The sequence below is a fragment of the Haliaeetus albicilla genome, chromosome Z (genome assembly GCF_947461875.1).
Source record: "Haliaeetus albicilla chromosome Z, bHalAlb1.1, whole genome shotgun sequence".
NCBI lineage: Eukaryota > Metazoa > Chordata > Aves > Accipitriformes > Accipitridae > Haliaeetus > Haliaeetus albicilla.
In genome coordinates, this window is record NC_091516.1 from 1,296,036 (window position 1) to 1,322,325 (window position 26,290).

General features: G+C 35.1%; 1 protein-coding gene across 1 annotated transcript in view; it reads left to right on the plus strand.

Moving 5' to 3' along the window:
• WDR70 (WD repeat domain 70) overlaps positions 1-26,290 on the plus strand; it is a 144,354-nt gene that overhangs the window by 38,407 nt on the left and 79,657 nt on the right. The window contains exons 6-9 of the mRNA XM_069777374.1: positions 1,359-1,418; positions 6,557-6,690; positions 11,722-11,875; positions 13,653-13,729. Of these exons, the coding sequence (XP_069633475.1) occupies positions 1,359-1,418; positions 6,557-6,690; positions 11,722-11,875; positions 13,653-13,729 (425 nt within the window). The remainder of the gene's footprint in view (positions 1-1,358; positions 1,419-6,556; positions 6,691-11,721; positions 11,876-13,652; positions 13,730-26,290) is intronic.

Here is a 26,290-nt window from a genome sequence, read left to right on the forward strand (position 1 = left end):
TCAGCCTGACCCAATACATACCTTTTCAGACTTAGCATGGACCGCAGTCCCATAAATATTTTTTTTTGCTCAGGTACATATATGATTTCCATGCTAATACCTGAGTTCCCCTTCAAACACCTGTGACTATTAAAGACGTGCATACGCTGTGAATGTGAAAACAGAGGGCATAAGTCTTCTGCTGGCTTATCTCTGTATATGTGTGTGTGTGAAAAGGGAAAGAAACTATACAGTTGTTCTAGGAATCAGAGCTGCTGTTAGTGTCAAGAAGTAAAGTTAGAAGAAGGGTAGGTTTGGCTAAACCAAAGATAATGAAAGTTTCATTTTTATTGGAGAAATAAAGGTGATAGAACTACAGGATAAAATGAGTATAAAGGAAGTCAGCCTGCTGCTATAGAGGCTTTCTGTGGCAAGCATGAAAAAAAGGGAAGGAATTGGCAGAGATGGATAAGGAAAGAGATAAAACATATAATATAAAGTCTGTTTAAAAATTATTTTAAAATCAGACTTTGGCAACAGAAAATTATAACAAAGATATCACGCATCAGAATGATAGATCGTGTCTGTTCTAGGAAACTTAAATGGTACCAGACAAATGAGCATTTTGAGAATAGTGATTCAAATGACCTTTGGAGAACCTTGCAGTCACTTGAGTACTTTTCAGTACATTTTTTTCTGCATAAACTATTTTCATATTCGTGTTACGGATGTTAGTGTGATGCATTAAATGTTTTAAACTGCAATTGCCTTTGAACTGTATGTTGCTATTAAATGAAATTCCCTGAATTACATTGGCTATGTTGGCTGCCATCAAAGTGGCAGTTGTGAAGACCTGTGAGAGCTGGCAATAATGGCATGAGTGGAAGCAGGAAGCCAGTCCATGATCCTAGTAAACCACATAGATAACTTAGCTCCTGTAATGAATTTCTAGATTTTTCATTGATTTCATTAAGTTCATAGAGTCCTTTTATTTGAAAAGACATTGTATAATAATGATGGATTGACTAAATCACAAGTCAAGATTGTTATATTGTGATTAAGAACTAAACAGAATTGTAATGTTTTCTAAAGAGGAAAACCAGGATATCTTTTCCTGGTTTTGTTCTTTATTAAGGTAATCTCATTTTTTTTTAGCAATTTTTCCTCATATTTTTAGGGGTATATCCATAAAAACAAAAATCTGGATCAGTCCTGTTGTTTCTGATTTCCCCCTGCTTTCTCCTCCTCAGGTTATGGCTGGTGTGAGGGAAACCTTTCTTACTTTTATATATATTGTAGTATTGGGGTTTTTTTGTTTGGTTGGGTTTTTTTTGGTCATAGCACTGTTTTCACAGAGGTGGATTTTCTTTTTTTTCCAGAACCCTGTCAAGAAAATTCCAGATTCTCATGAAATTACACTCCAACATGGGACAAAAACAGTAAGTGATAACACATTTTCAACACTTCTTGTTTTTGCAGAAGTGAGCCAGTCTATGAAATGAGTTAACAAATACTTAGTCAGCTAAAGTTCGAGGGCCTAATTTTTTTTACCTAATTTGTTATTTTAGTCTAGGTCTTTTCTTACTGCAATTGAAAGTGTGTTTTAGGACTGCTTCTGTGCTTTTTTGTCTTCTTGCTTGTTGTCAAATACACTCTGTAATTGTTGGAGTTCCTCTTCTAGGCTAGACCTTCCTAATCTAGACATAGGTCTAATCTAGGCCTTTCTTGGACTGGTCCTGAATTTCAAAGAGAATGTTGTTGCTGAAGTTTCTAAGACTTCTTTGTAGCTGAACACAGGTCTCTGTCATTCTCCTTGAATCTTTTAAGTGCCTTTTATACACCATTTTCAATTTCTTGAAACCTTGTTCTTCATTGTCTGCATCTTTTCTAGGTTTCACCTCCTTCACTTTCTTTTAAAGAACCACTGTCCAACTTGGAACTATCATTTCTTTGTTCTCAATATTTTCATCTCTGGGTAATCTCATCTTCCAACACAAATTCAATTGCTTTTATTTGCTGATTGATCGAAGATCTATTTTTATAGAATGGAATTTCTTTTCTGGCCATGAATAACCCTGAATCTATTCCCAAATCCTTTCCCCATATTCTTCTTTGGCCATTAAAAAAGATGCTGCTGCTGTTTATCCTCTTTAGTTTGGGCCATGACTTAGGCTTCAATGAAAAAATAATACTAGAATTTCTTTTGCTGTTGTTATATCCCTGTGAAAGTACTGTCAGCTAATCAATAGAATTCTCACTCATGGCATTCCTGAGAATTTCTTTGGAGAGGGGGGGAAAAAAAGAAAGAAAAGAAAAATAAAACAAAAAATTATTTGAGAAAAATGCTTTTTCATGGCATTTTAAACAATCTAAAGAAATATATGATTTTCCATTACTGGATTTTTAAGAAAACTCGTGGATTAATTTTCTGTTTATGTAATTAATATAATAATATACTTAATAATTTAACATTCAACAATATTAAATAATAAACTTATTAAATTAACAATATCAAATCAGAACATTAAACATCAATAATTAATGTGTTTAACATTTGAATTTTTAATAGTTAATTTCTTAATATTTGTCAGACATTTGAAAGCCATTTTCTGGGGGTTTAAACTTAACAGTAAAGTTTATAAATGTGTGTGCATGGGGGTTTCAGTAATAGTTATTTTCAGAAGTGTTCATTCATTGATTTGGCATCAGAATTTGTGGTCTATCTTGGAGCGTGGAGAGGTGATAAGGCTTACCCATTTGTTTTGTCATAGTGCTAGACATAGAAACATAGAGGGAGGAGAGTAAAGAAGTAGCAAGTGTGTTATAAATGAAAACAGAAAAATATTCTCTTTGAAGACCTGTAAAAGATTCGTTGTATTACACTAAACAAAAGTAGAGTGGATATTTATGCACACAGTGCATGTAACTTCTTTGCATGCTGATTTCTGTGCATACTAGGATTTGCATACTAGTGTACCAGTTCCCCATTTTACATGTGACGGTAACTGCTTCTATAGTACTTCTTGAATACATTACCTAACAAACTTTATTATGTAAATTTTTTTCTCTGTATTAAACCAGTAAATCTTTTGGTGGTTTCTTAAAGCATAAGCTCATGTTATTTCTAACTAAGAGGCTTTGTAAAGTGAAAGTTACAATTTGGAAGACTTCTGAAGTATTTTGACTGCATAAGAATGCAGCTGTCATCACCCAGAGCAGAGGTGAGTTATAATGTGGGTATATATAGCACAGCTGGATTAGACTGGATGCAGTGAATGAAACATATAATTGAAAAAAGAGCTCTTTTGTAGAAAGACTATCTTTTTGTTTTATTTGTTTGTTTTAGAATACCCATGTCATTCCAGACATAAAAGGATGGGAGCAACTTCATATCTTAATATCAGTGTTGCGCCCCAACATTTTAAAACACAGTCTTCGCATTATGTTCATACATAGTACTGTATTTCAGCTAAACTTACGTATCCCATCTGTACCTCTTCAGTCTAATGAATGTGGGTTTGATGATGACTCTATTCCTGTGCAGCTGAAAAGTCTCAGAAAAGATTTCCCAAGCTGGAGAGCCTTTCCAGAAACCTGATTAATTTCCCGGTTGTCTTGCTTATACAGTGTAATAGGAGTTACTGTTCCCAATGAAACTTCAGGGCTATTTGTTTTTTTTTTTTCCTCCTGACACGTTTGATACATGGGTGGGTATGAGAAAGAATACATAATCAGAGGTATTCTGAACAGTGTGCTTGCTAACGTCTCATGTCACAGCTGGTCCTTCCTGTAGTAGTTATTGTAGAATAAAACACTTGAGTCTATTAATTGAATGCATGATTAATCTGAAGATGCCCAGTTTTTCTGCATTTTAGAAATCATGTATGGAATGAACGGGGTTCAAAATTTGCATTTAAATGGTAAAAGGGGATTTTTTTTTTAAATATGTAAGAGGTTGCATCTCTGCAATCTTTAAAAATCAAGTATGTCACAGTGACATAATCACCAACTGGAGTTTAATTCATTCTTAGGGAAAGCACAAAGCAGTACTTTTAAACATTTGACTCAGGGAAGTACAAAGAAAAATGTTGAATCTATTAGTAACTCTGTGAATTAGATTTTTGAGGGGAGCACTGGATTAGGACATATGATGATACTTTGCATTCTTTAGAAGAATGAGGTTTTAGACCTTCTCTAAAAGACAAGATTTCTGCAAGTGAATGCCTCTAAAATAAGGCAGGACAATTAGATTAAGGAGAAGTCAGTTGCCTGGTGAACAGCAGCATCATTTCTGCAACAACTTGGTTTTCTTGAAAGTACTTTTTTCAAACTGTTTGCTGTATGATGGCACTCTGTTTGAAATATGGTGAGGTACCAGCATGAGGAACAGTGTGAGCCTTAATGGGAAGATGACTAGAAATGAGTTGTTGATAAAATAAGGAATACCTAAGTGAGCCTTTTGTACACAAAACTGGAAGAAGAAAACTCAGAAGAAGCCCATACTCTTTCGGATAAGGAAACCTTAAATTTAGCAAAGCAAATTGTCCATCTTAAAGAATGAATTCCATTCATAACTGGTGTTTTTATTGAAACATTTATTTTCTGTAGGTTATTTTTTCAACTGGGCATGGAAAAGAATATGTCACGCTAAATTCCATTTTTAAAACAGTGTTTTGTGTGGGAACTATTTAACAGTTTACATAAGTTTTAAAAGTCTCCACAGCACAGTCTATATATTAAAGCTTTAAAAAAAAAATACAGTAGTAGACTGATACATCTTTGAGACAAGGTTTTTTTGGTGGTACTTCTATGTGCCTGCATTAAATCAGTGACTGTCAGTACTTTTCATATATACGTGTAAAGGAGATACATACAGATGAGCAACCTTATATGCAAATTATTGTAATTTTTTTCACATCAATATCTGGAATTTTTAGTATAGGTTTAGGCATCTGAAAATAATTGGCCTGATTTTTTTTTTTCCCCCAAGAAGTTCCGCCTTGCTAGCCTATAGCTACGACACTATGCTTAGGTGTTATCTTTCACCCAGAAATTAAGGCTTTTCCTTCTTTTATTGTGTATACAGGTTTTTTTTGTTTAGTTGGTTTTTTCCCCACACAATTTTCTGTAAGTCTGAATGTTTTTGGTGAAGTATAAGATTTTTTTTTTTCCTTCAGAATTTTCTGGCTTATCTCTTCAAATCCCTTTCCAGGCATTTTTTAGAACTTCTTCATCATCTTCTTCTTGTTCCTACTTTATTTTCTTGTGTTGAAGACTGTCTTCCTTGTTGTAAAAGGGTTTCTGAATCTGATGATTATCTATCTTACGTGTTTGGGATGACCCAGGTTTTTGTCCAATGTCCCCAGGTTAAAAGTCATCCGCTGGTTGGAGTCTAGGTTTTACCCATGGTCTGCCTAACTTGAAATGCCTAATAGAGGTTAAACTGTGTTCTATGGGTTAAAACCTAAGCATGAATTCCATATGAGTTTTCTCTTCTCCTGAAAACTTTTTCAGTTATTTTAACATTTCAGGTTGCGTGTAATTTTGAATAATTCTAAAAATACACGTTTTACAGTTTTTGATATCACTTTTCAACACTATCTCATGTAGATGACTTAATTTTGGAGAGTTAATCTCTTTTCTTGTCTTACTAATTAATTTAACACCTTGTCTAGCTGATCTTGTATTAATACTTGAAATCATATTAGTAGATAGTATTTTCACAAATGAGAAAAGAGAAGAAATCATTTTGAAGGTAAGTGAAAGGATGTTTAGTCAATGAGATGCTGTCTTCTACTCTTCTCCATATGGTGATTTGAATACTACTATAATGAAGTTCTTCAAATAGAGGAATGAAAACAAGATCTTCACTCAAAATTCCGTTTTAATCAACCTTTGATTTGAGGATAACAAATGAGAGTCATGAACATCAAGCATTCTTTCCCTTAAAGTTCTGAATGGCTTTAAGCAGCTAGTTTTGATATAAAACAAATGGGTTTTTGTAAATTTTTTGGAGCTTTTTTAGTTAAAATAGTATCTTTTTTAAATTTGTGGGTTTTTTTTAATCAAGTTTTTTTTTCTCTTCTTTTATTCAGAAGAGAAATTTAACCAAACAACATATATATATGCAGTTGAACTGTCTTGAATAAACTAGCGCAAAATCTTAAACTGATGGATGTTAAATGACTTTTCAGGATCCTCCTAGAAGTATGATTTGTACTTTTGAGAAAAGTTCAGAGTACAATTTTTTTTCATAGAAGTGAAACATATCCAAATTCTGCAATGAGACAATTGGAAAGCAAACACTGTAAACTAACTTTTCTCAGCTGTCTTCAGTGGTTTATTCAGATTATGTAATTTCCATATCTGTTCTCCCTACCCCTTTCAAAGTACTCGGACATTATACAAGGTAGTGAAAATTCAAAAACAAAATATAGCTGATGTATTTTAGAAAGAAACTAGCACACCGAATTATTTTTCTACTTTAGTAGTATTTTATATTTTGGTGACACCTGAAGAACTGTAGGGGAAAAAAAAAGCTTGAATGATCTTAATTTTTTTTTTTTTTCCTGTATAGGTTTCTGCTTTGGGATTGGATCCTTCAGGTGCCCGTTTGATAACTGGTGGATATGACTATGATGTTAAATTTTGGGATTTTGCTGGAATGGATGCCTCTCTCCAAGCTTTTCGGTCACTCCAGCCTTGTGAATGGTAGGCATGAAGACTGCCTTTTTCACCTAAGACTGTGCCAATGTTAAGCTTGTAACAGAATGGAAGCTCTAAGCTTGTAAGATAGCTTGTTTAAAAGGCTTTGTATCCCATTGTGCCATTTTTGTGGTAAATGGAATGTCAACCTAAGAACTTGTCTGCTTATGTCTTTTCATGCTTTCTCCAATGAGTTGCATATATTCCCCTTTTAGAAAGCTACAGGTGAATTTGCAGATGAAATTGTTAATAGCATATCAGCAAATAGATTATGAACCTCCCAAAGAGACAGGTTGACTTTCATAGTTGTAATCAAAATTAATAGAATACACTTTCCATATGTACTCTGCTTATATAAAATTAATGAAGAAGAGAAGAAAGTGAAAACAGTTGACCCCTTTGCGGAGAGCCTCTGTAGTTGCTGCCAGTATTTCTGAGGAGGGGGTATCTAATTTTCATTAAATCCTCTGTTTCTGGAAGCACTGGTCCTTTGCATTGCACTGGTGATTGAATAACTACATAGTGTGCATTAAAAAAAGTATAAGTCTATTGTCTTTTTTAAAGAAAAAAAGCTGTATATTTTTTACATTTATCTATATTTTTTCTATGTATGTAAATTTAAAAAAAAGCACAGGAAACATTTTTTAGAGAGTGATTTCCATACTATCCATACTATTCACTGGTAATTCAGCAAGTAAATGAGCTGAGTTCATTTACTTGTTCCAGAGAATTGGAATAAGGAGCTCCTTCAAAAGAAATGCATGTCTCATGCATTGCAAACTTCCAGATAAACACATTCATAAATTAGTAACACAGTTGTTCTAGCAAGGTACCTTCTAATATCTAATTAATGTGATGCACTTTATAAGATACTTCGGTACACTTAAACAAGGGACTGAAATTTATTATGCACAGTAAGTACTACTTAGAATGTCTATTTTTAATCATTATTGTCTTAAAAAGCTACAGCTGAATTTTGGTCAGTTTGGAAGGTTAGAATGTGTATGACTAATTATAGATGTGCCAAGAATCTAGATAATGAAAGACAAGAAAAAGTTGGGGCTGTTAGCCTGAAAAGGAGCAAAATAGAAAGGGGTTCTACTGATGTTCTAAACTGAAAAATCAGGGAAATAAAAAGTGTGCTTTGATTTGTTAAGCAATTCTAATCTCTTTGACAGACTTATCTTGTTATAATGAACTGATGAATGACACATTTACGTTGAAAACATAACTTAGTAAACATGCCACTTTGAAATAAATAAAAAAAGTTCTCCAAACGTGAAGTCACATTCAGACTTTTCTGGCATGAGTTTCATTTACATGATTAGTTAGCAGGATACAAATGGTATTTTTCTTTCCTCTGTCATAATTGAGCAGTAGGAAAGAGCTGACAGTCTTCACTCCCACAGTAGGAGACTATTTTAAGTGAAGCATTTCCAAATTGAGCAGAAGAGTGCATTCAAATTTAGTAGCACTTGGTAATAATGGTATAGGACATAAATATAGTATAAAAACCAGAAGTACAGTGTACATTAATGAATATATGAATGTTCTTGGTGAAATGTACATTCTTGTGGTTTGAGTATGTTGAAGTATAAATGAAATACATAAAAATTTAAATATAAAATAATACTAAAAATAGAATTGACTGGTGAAAAGTTTGGGAATTTCACTTGTGTTGCAAGTCTCATGTACTGATTTGGTTTTTTTAAAAATATGTTATTTAAATACCCCTTCTGTATCTTTTTGAAAACATAAAACTGGACCTATAGCTCTGTCTGCTAAAAAGATCCAAGCTCAAGAAAAAGTTCTTTCATGCTGACATTGAGGCATGCTGGTGAGGACTACGTAGAGTATTACATAACTTATGCCTAGGTGTATATATATTCTTATATTATTTTTTTCACTATGGAATTTATTGCAAGGACTATTAACCGTTCCTAGACCTTAATTTCAAAGAATTCTGAGGTATGGAAGCTTTAGGTGTTAGCAGAAATCCAGTTCTGGAGCCATAAATTAAATTTCATTTTAAGAATAAGAAAGCCTGAGAATAATTCTATATTGTCCAGGCTCCCTTTTGTAACATAATATCAGATTACTCTGTTAATTTCTCCTTGGATTTGGGATGTAAGGAAAAAAAAAAAAGAGCCTGACAAAAAACTAGTACCTTCAAACCACACCTTGGTGCTGAAGGTGAAGGCAAGGGTAAGGCAAAGCTGTGTTACGTGTGTAGAAATTATTTGTGCATCACGATTCTACCCGTGTATGTAGCTCTGTTCTGCAAGTCCTGGCAGAAAGTGCTATGCACATTTGGCAGCTTTAAACCAAAATGACTTGGATTAATGCTATTAAAGGGAACTGTTTTTGTAAGTTTCCCAAGACTTTTCCTTTAACATTTATAAGAACAAAAAATATTTTCTTTAAGAACTGTCTCTGCAGAGCCTCACTCTTGGTCATACTCCAATAAACATCTGAAAAGCGGTAACTTCTGGGGCTCTGCAAATACCCTGCTTATAGAACCAATTTTTAGACTTGTTTTTAAAAGTTGTATTGCACAGTCACAAAGGGTTTTTTTCTTCCTTTAGATAAAGGTGGTGGAAATCTTGTCTCTCAGACTAATTTTTTCACAGGACTGATTTGATGAATTATTAGTTATGTTCCCATTGTGCTAGGCACTGTAAAATCAGGTGCTCTTGTTAGAAGAAACTTTAAATCTAAATCTAAGACGAAAACAAGGTTTGTTCAAACATGCTGATATAGAACTACAAAGAAGCAATGAGACAGTATTGGTCAAATTATGAACAGTGCCATGTTAAAAGTATTAATATCTGTAGTTTTCATTTCAGTACTTAAGTGTCTGAAAAACAGTTTTCTCAGAAGACTCTGGGGGTCTTTATATATAGTGGATTCTCTCAGAAATCAGATTTTACTTTTGGGCAAGCTGATTAATCATATCTAGGAGCCAAATCCTCTTCATGCATGAGGTATGCATCAAGCAAAAATAATCTTTTAGTGTAGTTTTTAAATGTTTTTTTTTGGTTCTTACATTTCAACAATGAAAAGTGCAAAACATGAATCTGCGCTTTGGAGATGTGTTGGGTATTTTCTTTTGACGATTTCAGCATTAGAGCGTGAGAAATATAAGTAGGTAAGTACTTCATTCTGCATGCAGTACTCAGGTGGGGCTCAGGAATATTTTGAGCTTTGTACAAATTGTGTTACGGCAAGAGCACTTGGATGTACAACTGAGGAAAATTTTTTAATTCCTAAGATATACTTGTTGCTCTAAAGCTCTGTCTGATGGATTCTTTAGTCTAGGTTTATCAGCTTTCTCCAGAGAATATTCTAGACTTTAGATATTGTTTCTCCTGTGGGTTTCTTTTTAATTTTTTCAGTCTTTCCTCTGAGCTTAATGCGGCTGGCCTTCTTTCCCCTCTTCTGAGCAAGTATCCATTTTTGCTCCTGAGGCTCAGAATGCTTTTTCAGACAACGCCTGTGATATATTTCAGAAATTCCCAGATTTGAGTGTCTCTTTTCTACTAAAAATCAGAGTTTATAATACTTCGGCCAATTCGACTGCCAGTTTGTATTACATAATAGGGTGCTTGAAGCAATTTTTGGCTTTTGAATCATAATGTAATCAGTTTTGCCAAACATGTTTTGAATGAGAAACTTAGGCTTAGTTAGCATTACTATGATCGGTGCAGAACTTTTAAAGCACGTATTACAAAGTTTTATGCGTTTTGTGTAATAACTCACTGTTTGAGGACAGATTTAACAGATAATAGCTACTGCTGAGTCAGTCATGAAGTCACTGCCATATAAGACATGAAACGTTAAATTATTATGTTACAAGTTGCATAGTTTTGTTGATCATCTCAGTGTTAATTTTGTTGATGTGAAATTGTGTTAAAAAGGTTTCCTTAAAGTTACTAGGGTTTGAATGCACATGGTTATGTTCTTCACCAACAGGAAGATACTCCTTTGAGGACAGTTTGGATGCCATGGGAATCCAAATCTAGTGGGCAAATGCATTCCAATCCTTAATTTGCGGTTAATTTAGCTGCAGAGCTGAAGCATTAATATGAAGTACTGTTATTGTGCACATTCTGTTAATGTGCCAGCATATAAATTCTGGCAGGTTGTGGAGTGGATAGACTGCTTTGCATTCTTTGCCGTCCTTGTAATGGAGTATAGATGGGTAGGGAGTCAAAGGGATATCTGCTTCAGATAGAGCAACTGCAGTGAACTTTGCTTATAAAGCAGGATGCTGAGAGAAGTTGCTGAAGCTGGAAATGGACTTTTCACTCATCAGCCATCTTCCCACTTTCAATTAATAATTTTTGTTGTCTTGGTATTATTCCATGATTTCTGTCCCAGGTTTTCTCAATCAATAGAAGACGTATGTAATAAAACCTTTACCGCAAATGAGCAGTCATCTAAGACATAATAGACTAGGCAGATTGTTATCTACTGTCATGTTTCTGGTGTTGATGGTATATTTAACTTCATCTAAGATTCTGATGAAACTGTAGCCCTGAAAATAGAAAAAGATGCACGAATGCTGACATATGACTAATTTCCTGGTGTACAATGTACAGTGGAGTTTTATGTGGGACTACAACATCCTTTTATAGTAATTTATAGATTACTGTAAATTCACAAGTTGCTTTTGAGAAGATGAAAAAGAACTTTCAGCCCTGAAGAGCTAAATCTGACACATACTATTTTTCACTTGGAGTTATAAGAGCATTCTTGAAGTTAAATATGTTTGCCAGAAATGACATGCTAGGTGCCAGCTTTGTAAATAATATCTGTGTGGTTGAAGAAGGAAGTGTGACGTGCACACACACTCACAGAGAGGAATAAAAAGCTTTAATCCATGAATACCAGGTTTTTTTTTTTTCCACCTTTCTAGTATAGGACTGTATGTGGGTCTATTTCTGCAATACGTTTTGTCACCGTTGACACTTTTGTTTTAGTGTAGTCTTACAGGAACTGAAGTTAATTGAAACATTTTCTTTCTTTTCTTTTCAGTCACCAAATCAAATCTTTACAGTATAGCAGCACAGGAGATGTCATTCTTGTTGTCTCTGGTAACTCTCAGGCAAAAGTTCTTGACAGAGATGGCTTCCCAGTAATGGAATGCATAAAAGGAGACCAATACATTGTGGATATGACAAACACAAAGGTAAAGTCAGAAATTAATTGAATGCCAGAAGACTGACAATGTAGTGTATTTTTTTTGTTCTTAATGAGAAACCTCATAAAGTTCAGTAAGGAAGAATGCAAAGCCCTGTCTCTAGGATGCAATAGTCCTGTGTATTGATACATGCTAGAAGTTGTGGGACCTTCATCGATGTAGGTGTTCAAGACCCAGCTAGACAAAGCCATGGCCAACCTGATCTGGTGTTGACTATAATCTGGCTTTGAGCAGGAGGTTGACCAAGATGAACTAAAGAGGTCTTTTCCAATTAAAGTTTCTATGATGCTACAAAAAATTCATCTATTTAAAAGTGTATCTTGTGAAAATTGTCAGCTTCCCTCAAACACTTGTCCAACCAACCAAAAAGAATATTAGAAACTATTGATCTGGTCTAGTCTTTTTCTTTCTTCTACCCTCAATCATTTTGCTGATACAGTTTACCTCTTTCAAGGCAGGGGATGGAGGTTGCTAATATGTTATTTGCATGCTGTGAGTGTAAGACTAATAAGCAACAATGTGTACATTTTTAATGGTAGTTAAAAATGCAGATGGAGGAGGGCTGATTCATAGTTTTGAAGTATTTTAACAACAGTTGATTGGGTTTTGACCACTTTGCCTTCGTACTTCCACAAACTATATGAGACAAGGATTCTGTTTCCGTAGATGATTTAAATTTGGGTCAGTTTTTTAAATAGCTTAAGCCTAAGAAGTGATGATAAAATCTACTGCTGAAACTGATGATAAAGTTGATTTATTTATTGCTTGCAAAGTATATTGCCAAATAACTAGGCTAAATGCTGTTTTGCCTAAAGCTGTTCTTGTTAGATAACTATTTCTTTTGGCTAGTGATACGTATATAAAACCATCAAGTAGTGACACCTGCTTTAGTTCTTGTTTACTTAAAAATAAATCAGATTTTCCTTCTCATGTAAACTTCCAGAATTCCTGTGTATTGTGGTCCAACAGTTAAAATGCTAAAATATTTGTTATATCGCTCCATTAACTTTTCAGTATTTCTCTCCATATTAAAGCAAACTGAAGCGATTCCAGCATTGCAGGAGTAGCTTCCAAATTTCTCTTTCAATGTAGTAAATGAGCACTTGCTCAGTCAAAGAAGTAAAGCCAACTGGAAAAAGACATTTTATATTCATAATCAACATAATGGCAATCACTTACTTTGGATAAAATCCTTACCTTCTGTTTTTTCCATCCCAAAGAAACAAGTCTGACTACTCAATTTGCAACTTCTAATCTTATATGAAAAACTCACCTGAGGTTAAACCCACCTAGTCTCTCAAATTCTGTTTCCTCAGTTTTCTCCAACAAAGTCTTTGGCTAGTGTAGTTTGGCATTGAGTATGTATATTGTGTCACCCTGGTAATTCTTGTTATTCCTGTTATTTTTGTGTAGCTTGGAACAAATTGCATGACACCATATTGATGTGTCATTTCATGCTTTCTCTGCATTACAGTTCTCCCAAGAGAAAAAGGGGAAGTATGATTCCATGCCATTTTCTGAAAGAAAAAATATAAATAGAAGAATAGCAGGATTTTTATAATTAAAAAATGAAAACAAGCAAGGATAAAACAGATTAGAGTACATAAAATCTGTTAAATCACTGTGATGTCAGTCAGCCATTACTGTGGTCAGAAGGGTCTGATTTGGCCCTCAGCTTTCATGTGATTCCACTTGAAGGTTTGGAGTAAAATTTATGAGACACCTTACAAAACCTGGTAAGACTTCTTTGTGTTTATTTCCTTAGGGTCACACAGCAATGCTCAATTCAGGGTGTTGGCATCCAAAAATAAAGGAAGAATTTCTGACATGTTCTAATGATGGGTGAGTATTGAGGTCTATCTTTGTCAGGTTTTTTTGAGAAGCTTGTTTCACTGTTGTGTTTTAATACTGTGCCCTAATATGCTTTAAATATCATCCTTTTAAATCTTGAGCAAGTGCTCAGGACAATGTTAGGTGAGATCTGGAAGCAAAAATTTTGTTTTGGCTCTAGATAATTGATGTATTTTGTCTGTATTATTTTAGTTTTGTAATTTAAAATGAGTTCTACTGATATTTCATGAAAGTCGTCGGTTAAATATGATTTTACAAAAATTCTTGGGCAAAATTCAACTTTACCCAGTATATCTTCAGAGTAGAATAATTCCTCTGGAGAGTCTCAAATGTAGCTGAATTCGCAGGGAAGATAGAGTATTTCAATCGGAAGTTGCAAGTTTTATGTTAAGTGTACTTAAATATTGATGGTTTAACCCGAGCCAGCAACTAAGCACCACGCAGCCGCTCACTCACTTCCCGGCCCCCCCCGCCTCCCCCCGGTGGGATGGGGGAGAAAATCAGGAAAAGAAGTAAAACTCGACTCGTGGGTTGAGATAAGAACGGTTTAATAGAACAGGAAAGAAGAAACTAATAATGATAATGATAACACTAATGAAGTGACAACAGCAATAATAAAAGGATTGGAATGTACAAATGATGCGCAGGGCAATTGCTCACCACCTGCTAATCGACACCCAGCTAGTCCCTGAGCGGTGATCCCCCGCCCCCACTCCCCCCAGTTTATATACTGGGCAGGACAGGACGTCCCATGGTATGGAATACCCTGCTGGCCGCTTTGGGTCAGGTGCCCTGGCTGTGTCCTGTGCCAACTTCTTGTGCCCCTCCAGCTTTCTCGCTGGCTGGGCATGAAAAGCTGAAAAATCCTTGACTTTAGTCTAAACACTACTTAGCAACAACTGAAAACATCAGTGTTATCAACATTTTTCTCATACTGAACTCAAAACATAGCACTGTACCAGCTACTAGGAAGACAATTAACTCTACCCCAGCTGAAACCAGGACAATGCTGTTTGCCGAGTGTCAGAAAGGCTGTTAGAAATAATTTTGTGGATTCAGTCTTGGTCTTTGTGGTTAGAATCAAACTGCAAAATGTCACTGTGGTAATTGCATTACTTTATAAAGTTACTGCCGCAGTAGCAGGATTGTGAATGATTTTTGAACTGATGTATTAAGTATGCAGTCTGCTTTACTCCAGAGTGACAGTGAGGGGGAAGACTGAATTGCCCCACTAATGTATCTGTGGTGTGGTCCATGGCAATCAAGACCCCAATTATCAGTTACTTTAAATGACATAGGTATTTTTTCTAAAAAGGCACCAACTTACTGGCTTAACACACAGGTACATGAAAAGATGATTTTAATAGGAAAATTCACAATTTCTGGCAAGAGTGTGGCAGAAGGAAAAAACCTTAAATACTACAATGTGCTTAACAGAGCAGTTCAATTTTAAAAATACATGCAAGTTATAAACAAAGTTTTTACTTCCATAGCAGAAATATTTATTAAATGGTAGAATAGATACTTTTAAAAGTTTGTTGCTCTTTTGAATGTAGTTAGACATTAGTACACCTTCTTAATTAGGTTGAATAGTTTGTAGGTAGAGAAAAACAAATTAAGATATTATAAATAATGAAGATTGTCTAATTTTGTACTGCCTAAGCAGTGCCTAAGTAATATACCAAATATGGTTTCAGTGCATCCCTGATGCTTGAATTGTTGTGAACTGAAACGGTCTGGTCAAGTAAAATCCAGAAAAACACTGCTGTAAATGGCTGCCTAATTGCATTTTCAGAGACACTATATGGCTGACAATACAGGAAAAGTATTTTAAACCCATTTCATTTTGTTTCATGCTAGTGACAAGTCTTTCCAGGATTTGGACACATCATGTGAAAAGAAACAATGTGGATTGCTTAATTTGTGATCCACGACTTAAATGTTAAAGACAGTATTCCATCTGTGAAATTTAATAATAACACAAACTATAAAGTTTCCAAAGTTTAATCAGTAATTAAACTTAAGACTGGAGCTGTAAACTAGAATAGAATAGAATAGTTCCAGTTGGAAGGGACCCGCAGTGATCATCTATCTAGTCCAACTGCCTGACCAATTCAGGGCTGACCGAAAGTTAAAGCATGTAGTTAAGGGCATTGTCCAAATGCCTCTAATCACTGACAGGCTTGGGGCATCGACCACCTCTCTAGGAAGCCTATTCCAGTGTGTGACCACCCTGTCAGTAAAGAAATGCTTCCTCATGTCCAGTCTAAACCTCCCCAGATGCAGCTTTGAACCATTCCCAGGTGTCCTGTCACTGGATCCCAGGGAGAAGAGCTCAGCACCTCCCTCTCTGCTTTTCCTCCTCAGCAAGCTGTAGAGAGCAACGAGGTCACCCCTCAGCCTCCTTTTCTCCAAACTAGATAAACCCAAAGTCCTTAGCTGCTCCTCATAGGACATTCCTTCCAGCCCTCTCACCAGCCTTGTTGTCCTCCTCTGGATGCACTCAAGGACCTTCACATCCTTCTGAAATTGTGGGGCCCAGAACTGCACACATCACTCAAGGTGAGGCAGCACCAACACTGAATACAGCAGGATAATCACCTCTTTTGGCCGGCTGGTGGTACCGTGTTTGATGCACCCCAGGATGGGGTTTGCCCTCTGGGCTGCCAGGGCACACTGCTGACTCGTATTGAGCCTGCTGAACTAAGAAAGTAGGAGTCTGATTAGGGAAGGTCATGGGATTATGCCAATGTTTAATGAGCTGGAAAACTTAATTAATTCAAAGAGATAAAGCAAAGGTTTTTTTCATTAATTATGTTGTGTCAAGGTTTGTTAGTGAATAGCACCTTGGAAAATGTATGTTTCATTAGTAAATGACAGTAGTTTTTGGTATTATACAGTATCGGATGAATTTCTGACTTTTTCGTGGTGGGCCTTGCTGTTGCTTGTATAATGTTGCAGAATGCTCAAATGGAAATGTGGCTCTAAATAAATTAAGGTACTGTCTAGTGACTTTTGAATAAGGAAAAACAACTGCTGTAAGATTGCTTTATTATGGTAATTTCAGAGAGTATTTTGCATAGCGAAGTAACATTAGAATACTTAGGTTTCAGAGGAGAGAGAGGTTTAAATCTGTTTAAAGAAAGAAGTGGGCCATGCCAGCAAGAGATAATTGAGAACTGTTACTGATTTATGCTTAAAGGAAACAGGGTTTCTGAATTTCAAGTAAAAACAGTTTAAAAATTTGATTTATACCAAACATTCCAGAAACCAGAAATTTTGCATTTTGTACTGATTATTCTACATTCTATCTTGCATAGAATGTGTTTATGGATGTGATTAAATGTTACAGCTGTTTATATATCTATCTGCCTGTCTAATTTTTTACATTTAATGCAGTATTTATACCTGGCCCTTATGTGTTGAAGAACTATATTTTATTGATTTGTAAAGCTGGCTTTTTTTGTTTGAGTCAATAGATTTGCACTTAATGAAACTCTTGCAGAAATATGAAACTGTTGAAGAGTCTGTGTGAAAAGTTGGTTTATGTTGCATGCAAAGCCAACAAAACAACTATAACAGAACTTGAACTTTGGAGATGGCAGCCTTATCAGGTCAGACCAAAAGACTGGCAGCCTTTAGTCTAGAGAGGAGTCTAAATGCGGATAGGATGTGATGAAAGTTTGCAAAATGTTCAAGATGGTAGATGAGCTGAATGTGGAACTGTTATTCGCCAAAACCTCTTATACTAAGTGACATTTGTTGAAAGGGGCTAGAGTTAAGTTTAAAAATAATAAAAAAAAAATACTTATTTTTTGGATACTGTCCAAATATATTCTGCAATGTGTTGTCATAGGAGGTTGTGAAGGCAGGTTTAAAAAGGGATATGAAAAATTCATGTTTAGAAGGGCTCATAAACAGGTAGGAAATGCAATAGGCCTTATAATATCTCTTATGACAGTTGTGGATAGTGGGGGGGGGAATGAAGGGAATACACCATAATGGCCAGACTTGATCAGCATTTATTATTGCTGTGATCAAAGACTGAATACAGGGCTAAATGAACCTGTGGTCAGATTTAGTCGGATGTTTCTTATATTTTTATATATTCTTCAGTGACAGTTAAGATGGAATTTCATGCTATACTACTGTTGGAAATGTAGTGTGTGGATTGTTCTCAAGATATAATGCTTTTTGCAGTAGTTCTATAGAGTTGGTGTGCTTTTCATGCAAATAGGTTAACTGTTGGTAAGGTCTTCTCCCTTGAGGAAGATGTTGAGACAAAGCCCAATATATCTTTATGTGGTTTTGATACATAGACATTTCAGGTAAGGATGTTTCATCTAGTTTAAAAAAAAAAATAAAAATCTCCCAGTCCTGCGTGAGACTTTATACAGGGCAGGAGACCTGCCTGTAGCCAATTTTGACATTCCTGACATTATACATGGATGTGATTTGGCATTCACAGTCCTTGACATATTCCTCTCTGTCATACTTTATCAAGAAGATCTGTATCTGTAACAGGATAAATGAAAGGCTTTACAGTATTGCATATTGGAGGAAAAGGTGAAATCAAACACCTACTCATTGTAAAGTTTTTTATCCTGACAGTGCACTGCTGCTCTTGTATATGGTGAAGATGAGCTCTGGAAATTTTGCAGTAGATTGTGTTAGTTTTGTTCCAAAATTGGTACTCGAATTATGGTGAATGCTGTGGAACTTTTAATAGGGAATGTGGTGCTATCTGTATCTCTAGATGTTGAGATTTAATCTGCACACTGGAAAAGGAACTGCCACAACTGGCATGTGTGGAGAAGGACACCTAACACTGAACACCAAAATGGGACCCTTTGGAGGGTCAATCCTGAGTGTATGGACGTAGAATGAAGTCAGTGTTGCCTTCAATAGGCATGAAGGAAGGCTTGAACATCTTACAGTTACATCTTACGGTTTTGCTGGCTTTAGTCTCTATTGGACATCACACGGAACACTAAAGCAAGACAGTATTAGCTCTTAAATAGCGAGTTCTCCACTCACTTGATCAGTATTTCTGTGTGTAGAGTTTCTGTGTACTCCAAACCTGGTTGCCAGAACCAACACCTGTTTTTAAAGATGCTTGTAAGAAGAGGTGTAAAGGTTTTCAGTTTATCATCTATGAATTTGGAAGCTGCTGAAAATAGCAGTCGAAGCACATATATCATGCTCCTTGCGGCATGCTGAATGGCAGTGTCTGAAGTTGAAGGAGAAGATTACACAGGGGAGCACCTGAGGGATGTTAATGTACTATTAAACCCTAATCTGTACATTCTATGCATCTAGATAACATTTGCACCTCCTATAGAGAAAACAGTCATTCATAAACTGAATGTTAGAACTATCTACAAATTGTGGAGTGTATTTTATGTGACTACTGTAGCATTTGCATTGTCTGTCTGTTTAGTTGAGTGGTTGCCATTTGCATACAGTTTAAAAATAAAGGAAGGAAAGAAGATTGCGTTTTCTGGTTGGTACGTTGAAAGCAGGACTTTTCCTGATGCATAAAGAAGTTAAAAAGCGAACTTTGCAAGTAGACTTGTGGAGTCAAAAGAAAATAACACATTTTAGATATGCTTTAAATAAATGCTTTTAAAATATTTTAAATACAGATTTCTTCTTCTTTTAATTTAACCTGCTATAACTCAGATTCTTACGTGGAGATAGTCTTTATATGTGCTTGACAGTTTCTTTTGATTCCAGGTGATTAAGGCTGTAATAGTATCCTTAACTAAAAATTCAAATAAAGGCTCGTAGAATTGCTATTGTAAAAGAAATATTTTGAGAGGTGGTCTGTTTCTTGTGATTTATTCATGGCATTCAAATTTATCATACATTTAAAAGAATAAATCCTATAAGTAGGATTTAACTGTAATGTATTCTAAGTTGTGGTTATTAGGCTATTTGTAAATTTATTACTTCAGACTGCAGATATATGGGTTACCAGCAGGGAGTCTCATTGTGTTTTGTATGACTGTTCAAGGACACCATGTTGAACTCAGACTACATAAGAAAAAGACAGAGTTCCTTGTGACTCCTGTTTAAGACAAACAGAAGCTGGTCAGCTTACACAGCTGGAATAAGCCAGACCCTAGACCCAGGAGTTACAGAATAAGTCGGAAAACTCCTCTTGTTTATTTGTATAAGTTCATGTCCACCTACACAATTGTTAGTGAATACGTGTAACTTAGAGTAGCTCACTTCATTTTGTTTTCCTTGAAAGTGTTCCAGATGATGGCTTGTTAAAACATGTAATACCATGTTATAGTAAGGGGAAAAAACCTTATTTTTAAACAAATAGTTTCATTATTCTTCAATTAGAGGTTAATAATAATTTTGTAGGGCTTTTACAGATTGTTCAGAGTTTGTTAGCTTTTAGTTGCAGAAGGAAGTAAGAAATTTGTCAGTTCTGTAAGTAACCCGGTGATTAACCTCAAGTGTATGGATGAGTAAAACTAATTAACCTAGAGATTTAGCTAAGGAGTTCTTTATTGAATATATTTTTTAAACTAGGTTAAATCTTGTGCATATATTCTTAGAACTGTGTAATGTTGCTTTTAGCTTTCCAACATTTCAAGTGATTAGAATAAAAACATGTCAAAGACACAGAAACTCAACTGTCTTCTCCATGGAACTTGAGTAACTGTCTTTAAAAGTTTGCCTTACAGATATGATAGTTTCAATTTTCACTAATTTGGCTGTTGTTAATTCATACCAACATTTCACTGTTTTTAAAGCATACATACAAAGCTCTTTTCAGTATTGGTATTAACTTGATGTAAACTTTCTTCTTGCACAGGCTATCTTTACCTTTATGGCTATATGTTGCCTAGAACTTTAACCCACAGTTATTCCTGAAAGATCAGTCCCTTTTAATTGCATGTACTCCTTGCCATTCTAGATAAGGTTCAGATACAGTGTGTGATCAACAGCATCTTTGTCTTTTTCATAATGCCTTTACCACATTATTCAGGTTTATTTGGAACATACACTTATTAAGGCAAGGGTCTGTCAATTTATCAGCAGTATGTTGAGCATGTCTACAGAGCTGCAATAAAGTTTGTAGTAACAGAAGTGCCAACATTAATGCATTGACTAAAAGTGAAAGAAAATTTTGAAAATGAGAATGACTTTAAAAATTACACTCCTCTCTAGAAATACACCTGAGCAGAGTGACCTAAAAAAATACCCTGTGTTTTAAGTTAGTTATTTAAGACTTAACTAACTCCTTGTTTATATCATTCCAAAATATCAGTTGACTTCTATGTTAAAGGAGGAAGAGGAAACGGATAATATTGTTTTCATTATTTGGATGTTTTCTTATCACAAATGTGATAGGTAGTGCTGTATGAATAAGCAAGAGAGCTCAGGGATATTAAATGTTCCAGCAACAGGTGTTCTATGTCCCTACTCTCATCTATTTTTTCCTTTTAGAAGTAGAACTGCAGCGAAACTTGAAATTTAGCAGTCCTGAACTTTGTGATTTGTCATTGCAGCTAGGGCTGTGGTTGCTTAATAGCTGGTTTACTGTAGAAACTTCCTCTCACAAGTCTTCCCTCTCCCACCCTCTAGTAAGTTAAGTTAATGGTCATAATCTTTAAAAGGTATCTTAGAGAATATTGACTGCCATCACCAAGTGACCTCTGTAATAAGTTATTTAGGGATAAATTGTGCGTCAGTGTAGATGTATCTCCAAGTAATTAGATGGATTTATTTCAGCGAAGCAGCTTGAAATCTTTAGAAAAAAAAATCACATTTAAGGTACAATTTAATCCTTAGGCTTTTGTCAAATGTATGTTTCAAATATGAAGCTACTTGCTCCATGGGATAGGGTGTTAAATGGTTTTTTTTTAATCATACACTGTTGCTTAGTGTATGTTCTCTGTGTCTTAATGAAAAAGAAAGGGATAGATTTCTGCCACTTGGGGTGTTAACTAGAATAAGTGATGACCATAGAGAGTACTCAGAAAGGAGAAGTGAATACATCCTTAAAATCCTTCTTTTCAGGTTTAAAACTATTAACTGTTTTGACAGTGGTAGCTTAACTATCTTTTTTAATGGAACAGTTGACAGTAAGTGTAATTAAGTTTGCAAATATGAGTTGTAGTTTCAAGCATGCAAAATATAATTTGTGAAGGACAAGTGGTGTAGATAGTAGTTTTGCATAACTACCATCTAATGTTTGCAAGCATTGTTGTTTAGAAGAGTTTTCTCTCCTTCAGGACATCTGTTACGTCCTAGATACTACTTGTGGGGGCTTTTGAAATTTGATACATCTTAGTGAACAGCGCTGTTTCATGATCACTTTTATCTCAGCTACCTTTCACTTTTTATATGTTAACCAATTCCAATTCCATCCTATAAATTAGCTTCACGTCTAGAATAGCTGCTGTCTCGTTTCCTTCTAATTAGCTGCCTTCTTTCTATGTCTGTGTAGGTGGCAGCTATCAGTATATGACTTCTCCTTCATGACCATTGTTTTCTGGCAAGTGTTCCTTTACTTAGGCCCAGAACTGCATAAAGGCTTGATAGCTTGACAGAAAAGAGTTTTGAGCAAGGTCTGGAATAGTACTGCTGAAGATGGCCAGCAGTCAGTTTTCCTGCCCACAGAGCAATCAATTGCTCTTCCTCCCACGACGCTTGTCTTGAACTGGCAAGCTCCCTTCAGCCCAGATGATTCTGTTTTCATTCAGTTGATGAGGTCTGTGCCCCATAAACTTTAGAGCCAAGTCACCTACTAGAGTTCACATACTTGCTCCTTAGATTTTTTTTCCATGGTAGTATGTTCTCAGAAGAGCATGAGGTTTGGTATCTCCAGCCTGCTGGGCCATGCACTGTGAAGATCAGCTCTGCTGGCTGTGAAACTGGGATTACATGGCATTTCTCCTGGATTTATAGAGTCTAATCTTCAGGTTACATACTGTCTGCTCACTCTAGGTTGATAGCCTCTCAGCCTAAGCTGATTACACTTTAAGTGAATACAACCCTGCAGTCTGTCTGGACATTGTTAAGGCCTGGAATAGCTTGGTTGACAACTGGAGAACTGTAGCTATAATTTTACTTTTCTTTCTTGAGTATTTTAAGTATCAGTAATACTGTGCATATGAAAACATAGGTGAGAGCAGACTCTGGACTTGTGCAGTCCAGTGTAAGTATAGTTATATTGTTTTGCTGTTACACAGAATTTGAAGATTTTGTGAATAATGTATTGGAAGAAATATGACAATTAAACTTGTTACATATACCGACCTTTTTTTGTTTAAAAGCACCAAACAAACTACAACACTGAAGAAAGCTTTTGGATAAATATTATTAGTCTTAACACCTTCAGTGTGTTAAACATTTTATGCGTAATAAATACAGTTAACACTGATCAGTCTCCAGCTTTGAAAACTGCTGAGATCATTAAGATAGTAATGCCAAGGCTACTACCAACATGTTTGTATAAACTTTCTTTAGAACCTAAGCTTCAACACTATATTTATGTTCACAAATTTGAAGACTAGTTGGCAAAGTGTACTTGAAAATAATTACTAATGTTTCGCCTTTATCTAGGGGATAATTTTAAAATCTTTGTTTTATTGTAAAGTCTTAGGCTTGTGCTTTTCTGCAGTTTCTAGATTTAGTTCTTAAAAGAAGCTGCATGCAATAGAGCATAGGACCTGCTTTGGGGTCTGAAGTTACTACTCCCCGGAAAGGTCACCCTGAATTATACCTAGTTGCATCATACTGCTTTATAGGGTAGGGAATGCAAATAAATTGAGGTGAAACAACTGAACTTGCCAGTAGTGTAGTGTGGCTTGGAGTTCCATCCTAGGAAAAAAAAAAATTCTTGCCAAGTAGTTTCAAGCAAGTAGCTATACAGGTGTGTATACAAATACATGTTCGCTTCATGTGCAATATTCCATATGAAGATGAAATTCTGAAGTTTGAAAATTTTTCTTCAAGATTTTTATGAAATACATTTTTCCCAGGACACTTACAGTTTAGACAGATTTTCAGAATTAATTTAGAAAATAATAGAATACAGTTCCATTCAATGATTTATTTTTAGTTATACCAAAGTAAAGTTGTTTTTTATTATGGCAAGAAACTTGAAAGGTTTTTTGTGTGTCAGATGAAAATATACATTAAAAATGGTTGGCTTATCTGGCAAGCACAGAATTTAAATACTCACAGTACTTCAGTGCCTTCTGAACATTTTGCTCCCTTTAGAACTGTGCAGTGAGCAGAGCAAGAAGGGACAGCCTTTTCAAAAGAAGTCGGCTTTTGCTAGTCAATCACAACGTTCTTAGGTTAGCATGGAAAGGCAGTAGTTTCAGTGCATGTATTTGCTTTTCTTGTCCCAGAACACTTAATATTTCACTTCTCACCTGTATTGTGCACAACTTAACTTATATGGATAACCTTGGGACTTGTTCTCTAACTCCTTTCTGTTAAAATGAGACAGATTGGAAAAACTGTTTAATTATTACATATTTCCTGGTCTTGGCTCACTTTGACTGAGATGGGTTAGATGATACTTTTGAGTAGCCCCATTAGCAGATCTGAGGGGTAAGTAAATTCTGGCAGGATAGAAATGATGGGAGACTGGAAGTTTTAATATTTCTATCAGCTCAGCTCGATAGCAGGTAGGAAAGAAGACAGGAATTTGCTGCTTTTAAAACTAATAGGAAATTTCCCATGTTTTTGGTCATATACAGGTTGTTAAGCAAACACTTCCATTGTGATGACTTTGTTCCACAAGTATCTTTCACTAAGGCAATTTCCTTTCCTGTCCTCTCCCATGAAGAATTGATTATGTCTTTTATTATATGAAGATGAAATCCTTTCCTCTCAAGTATTCACTGGTTATTTTAACCTATAACTCAATTTAAAGGACTGTTTTCTCATGAGATATGCATCTTATTTGAATGACCAGAATTCTCTGATTATTCTAGTAATAATGGGAAGTACAATAGACTTAGTAAACTAAACTCAAATGTTTTTGTTTGATAATGAGAAAGTAAAGTAGGGTAGACAAGAATTTATTTTGGCACATTTACTTACAAAGATAAAATATGTATTCTATCTAAGAAAATAAAATTAAATTGCCATGATTAATGTTCAGATCTGATTCTGTATTAAAGTTATGCAGTAATGACTAATGATAGCTAATATCCTATAGATCAAAATTCTGGGAAAATATTTGCTTTGGGTTTTTTGACATTTGGAATTGCAGGTAATTTCATTGTTTGTATAATGAAATTTAAAATTGTTCCTCTTATCAGGGTCCTCATGTTGTATAAATATATGTTTTAGTTAAAATCCCACTGATTAGTTACTTGTTTAGTGCCTAAGAGATGTATGTCGGGTGGTTTTTGTTTTTCATGAAATGAATTGGAACAGTCTGAAGTTGCATTTCTCAATTGAGAGTCTTTTCAAAGGTGTATATATGGTTTCACTGGATGATGGTTGGTCTGGAAATGCTTTCAGTTAAGAAAATTCTGTTTAAGGCTGATAAATCCCATTTTGCAAGCAGGATAGAGTAACATGGAAATTCTGTATGGGTTTTTGTGAGAGAAACTTCTCTTGTTTTTTTAATCAAACATTTTAGAAATTTTTGTATAGTAGCCATTGGAAAGTTACAAGTAGTAAATTACAATAAAAAATCTGTTAATTTTTTTCTGTTAATTCCAGTGAATTTTGTGACTTTCAAAGGATTAATCTTGTAAATACATGTGAGACTTTTGTCATATCTCAGCTGGACTGACTAATGGGAAGAGATCTTAAAACTGGTCATCTGAAGTAATCAAAACAACACGTTTCTAATGCAGTTTCATAAGATTGGACTGTTACCTTAAAACTTTTATATTTATGTAAATTATTTTAATTAAAACATTTTATTAGAGAAAGTCTGAATATTTCTAGTAAAATCTGAACACTAAGTATTAATCACTGATAATGAAAGCAGATTGGTTAGTGAACTGGGCGAAGACAACAGCATGTGAGGTCATACATGGAGAAGAATATTTTCAAAATTAGACCGCTTTCCTGAAAGTTATCTAGGGTTAATTGTATATAAGCTCTTAGTATGATGCTATGGAAGAGCAGATACACATCTTTTAAAAATCCATACATACACAGAGAATTAACTCTTACTAATGACACTGGTAAAGGATATTATGTTAATGTTTTGTTTCAGCAATTACCATTGAGACTACAGTTGAGTTCTGTGTCTAGTTCCAATGACAGCAGCCTTAAAAGGAAGTTGAAAGACAGTGAAAAGGAAAAATCTCAGAGAAGAATCCTGAAACTTTGTTTAATAGAGACTCAAGGAGCTGAATGTGCTTCAGTATATTGAATAGGATATTAAAAGACTTGGCAATAATAAAGAAATATTGAAATGGAGATTAAATGTCTGAGAGTTGAAATTTCTTTGAATTGTTAAAGACATAACTAGATCCAGTGATCGGAAGTTAGCAAGGTTTGAATAGGAGGGAAAAAGTATTTCTTTGTCAACAGAGGGATTATGTGACT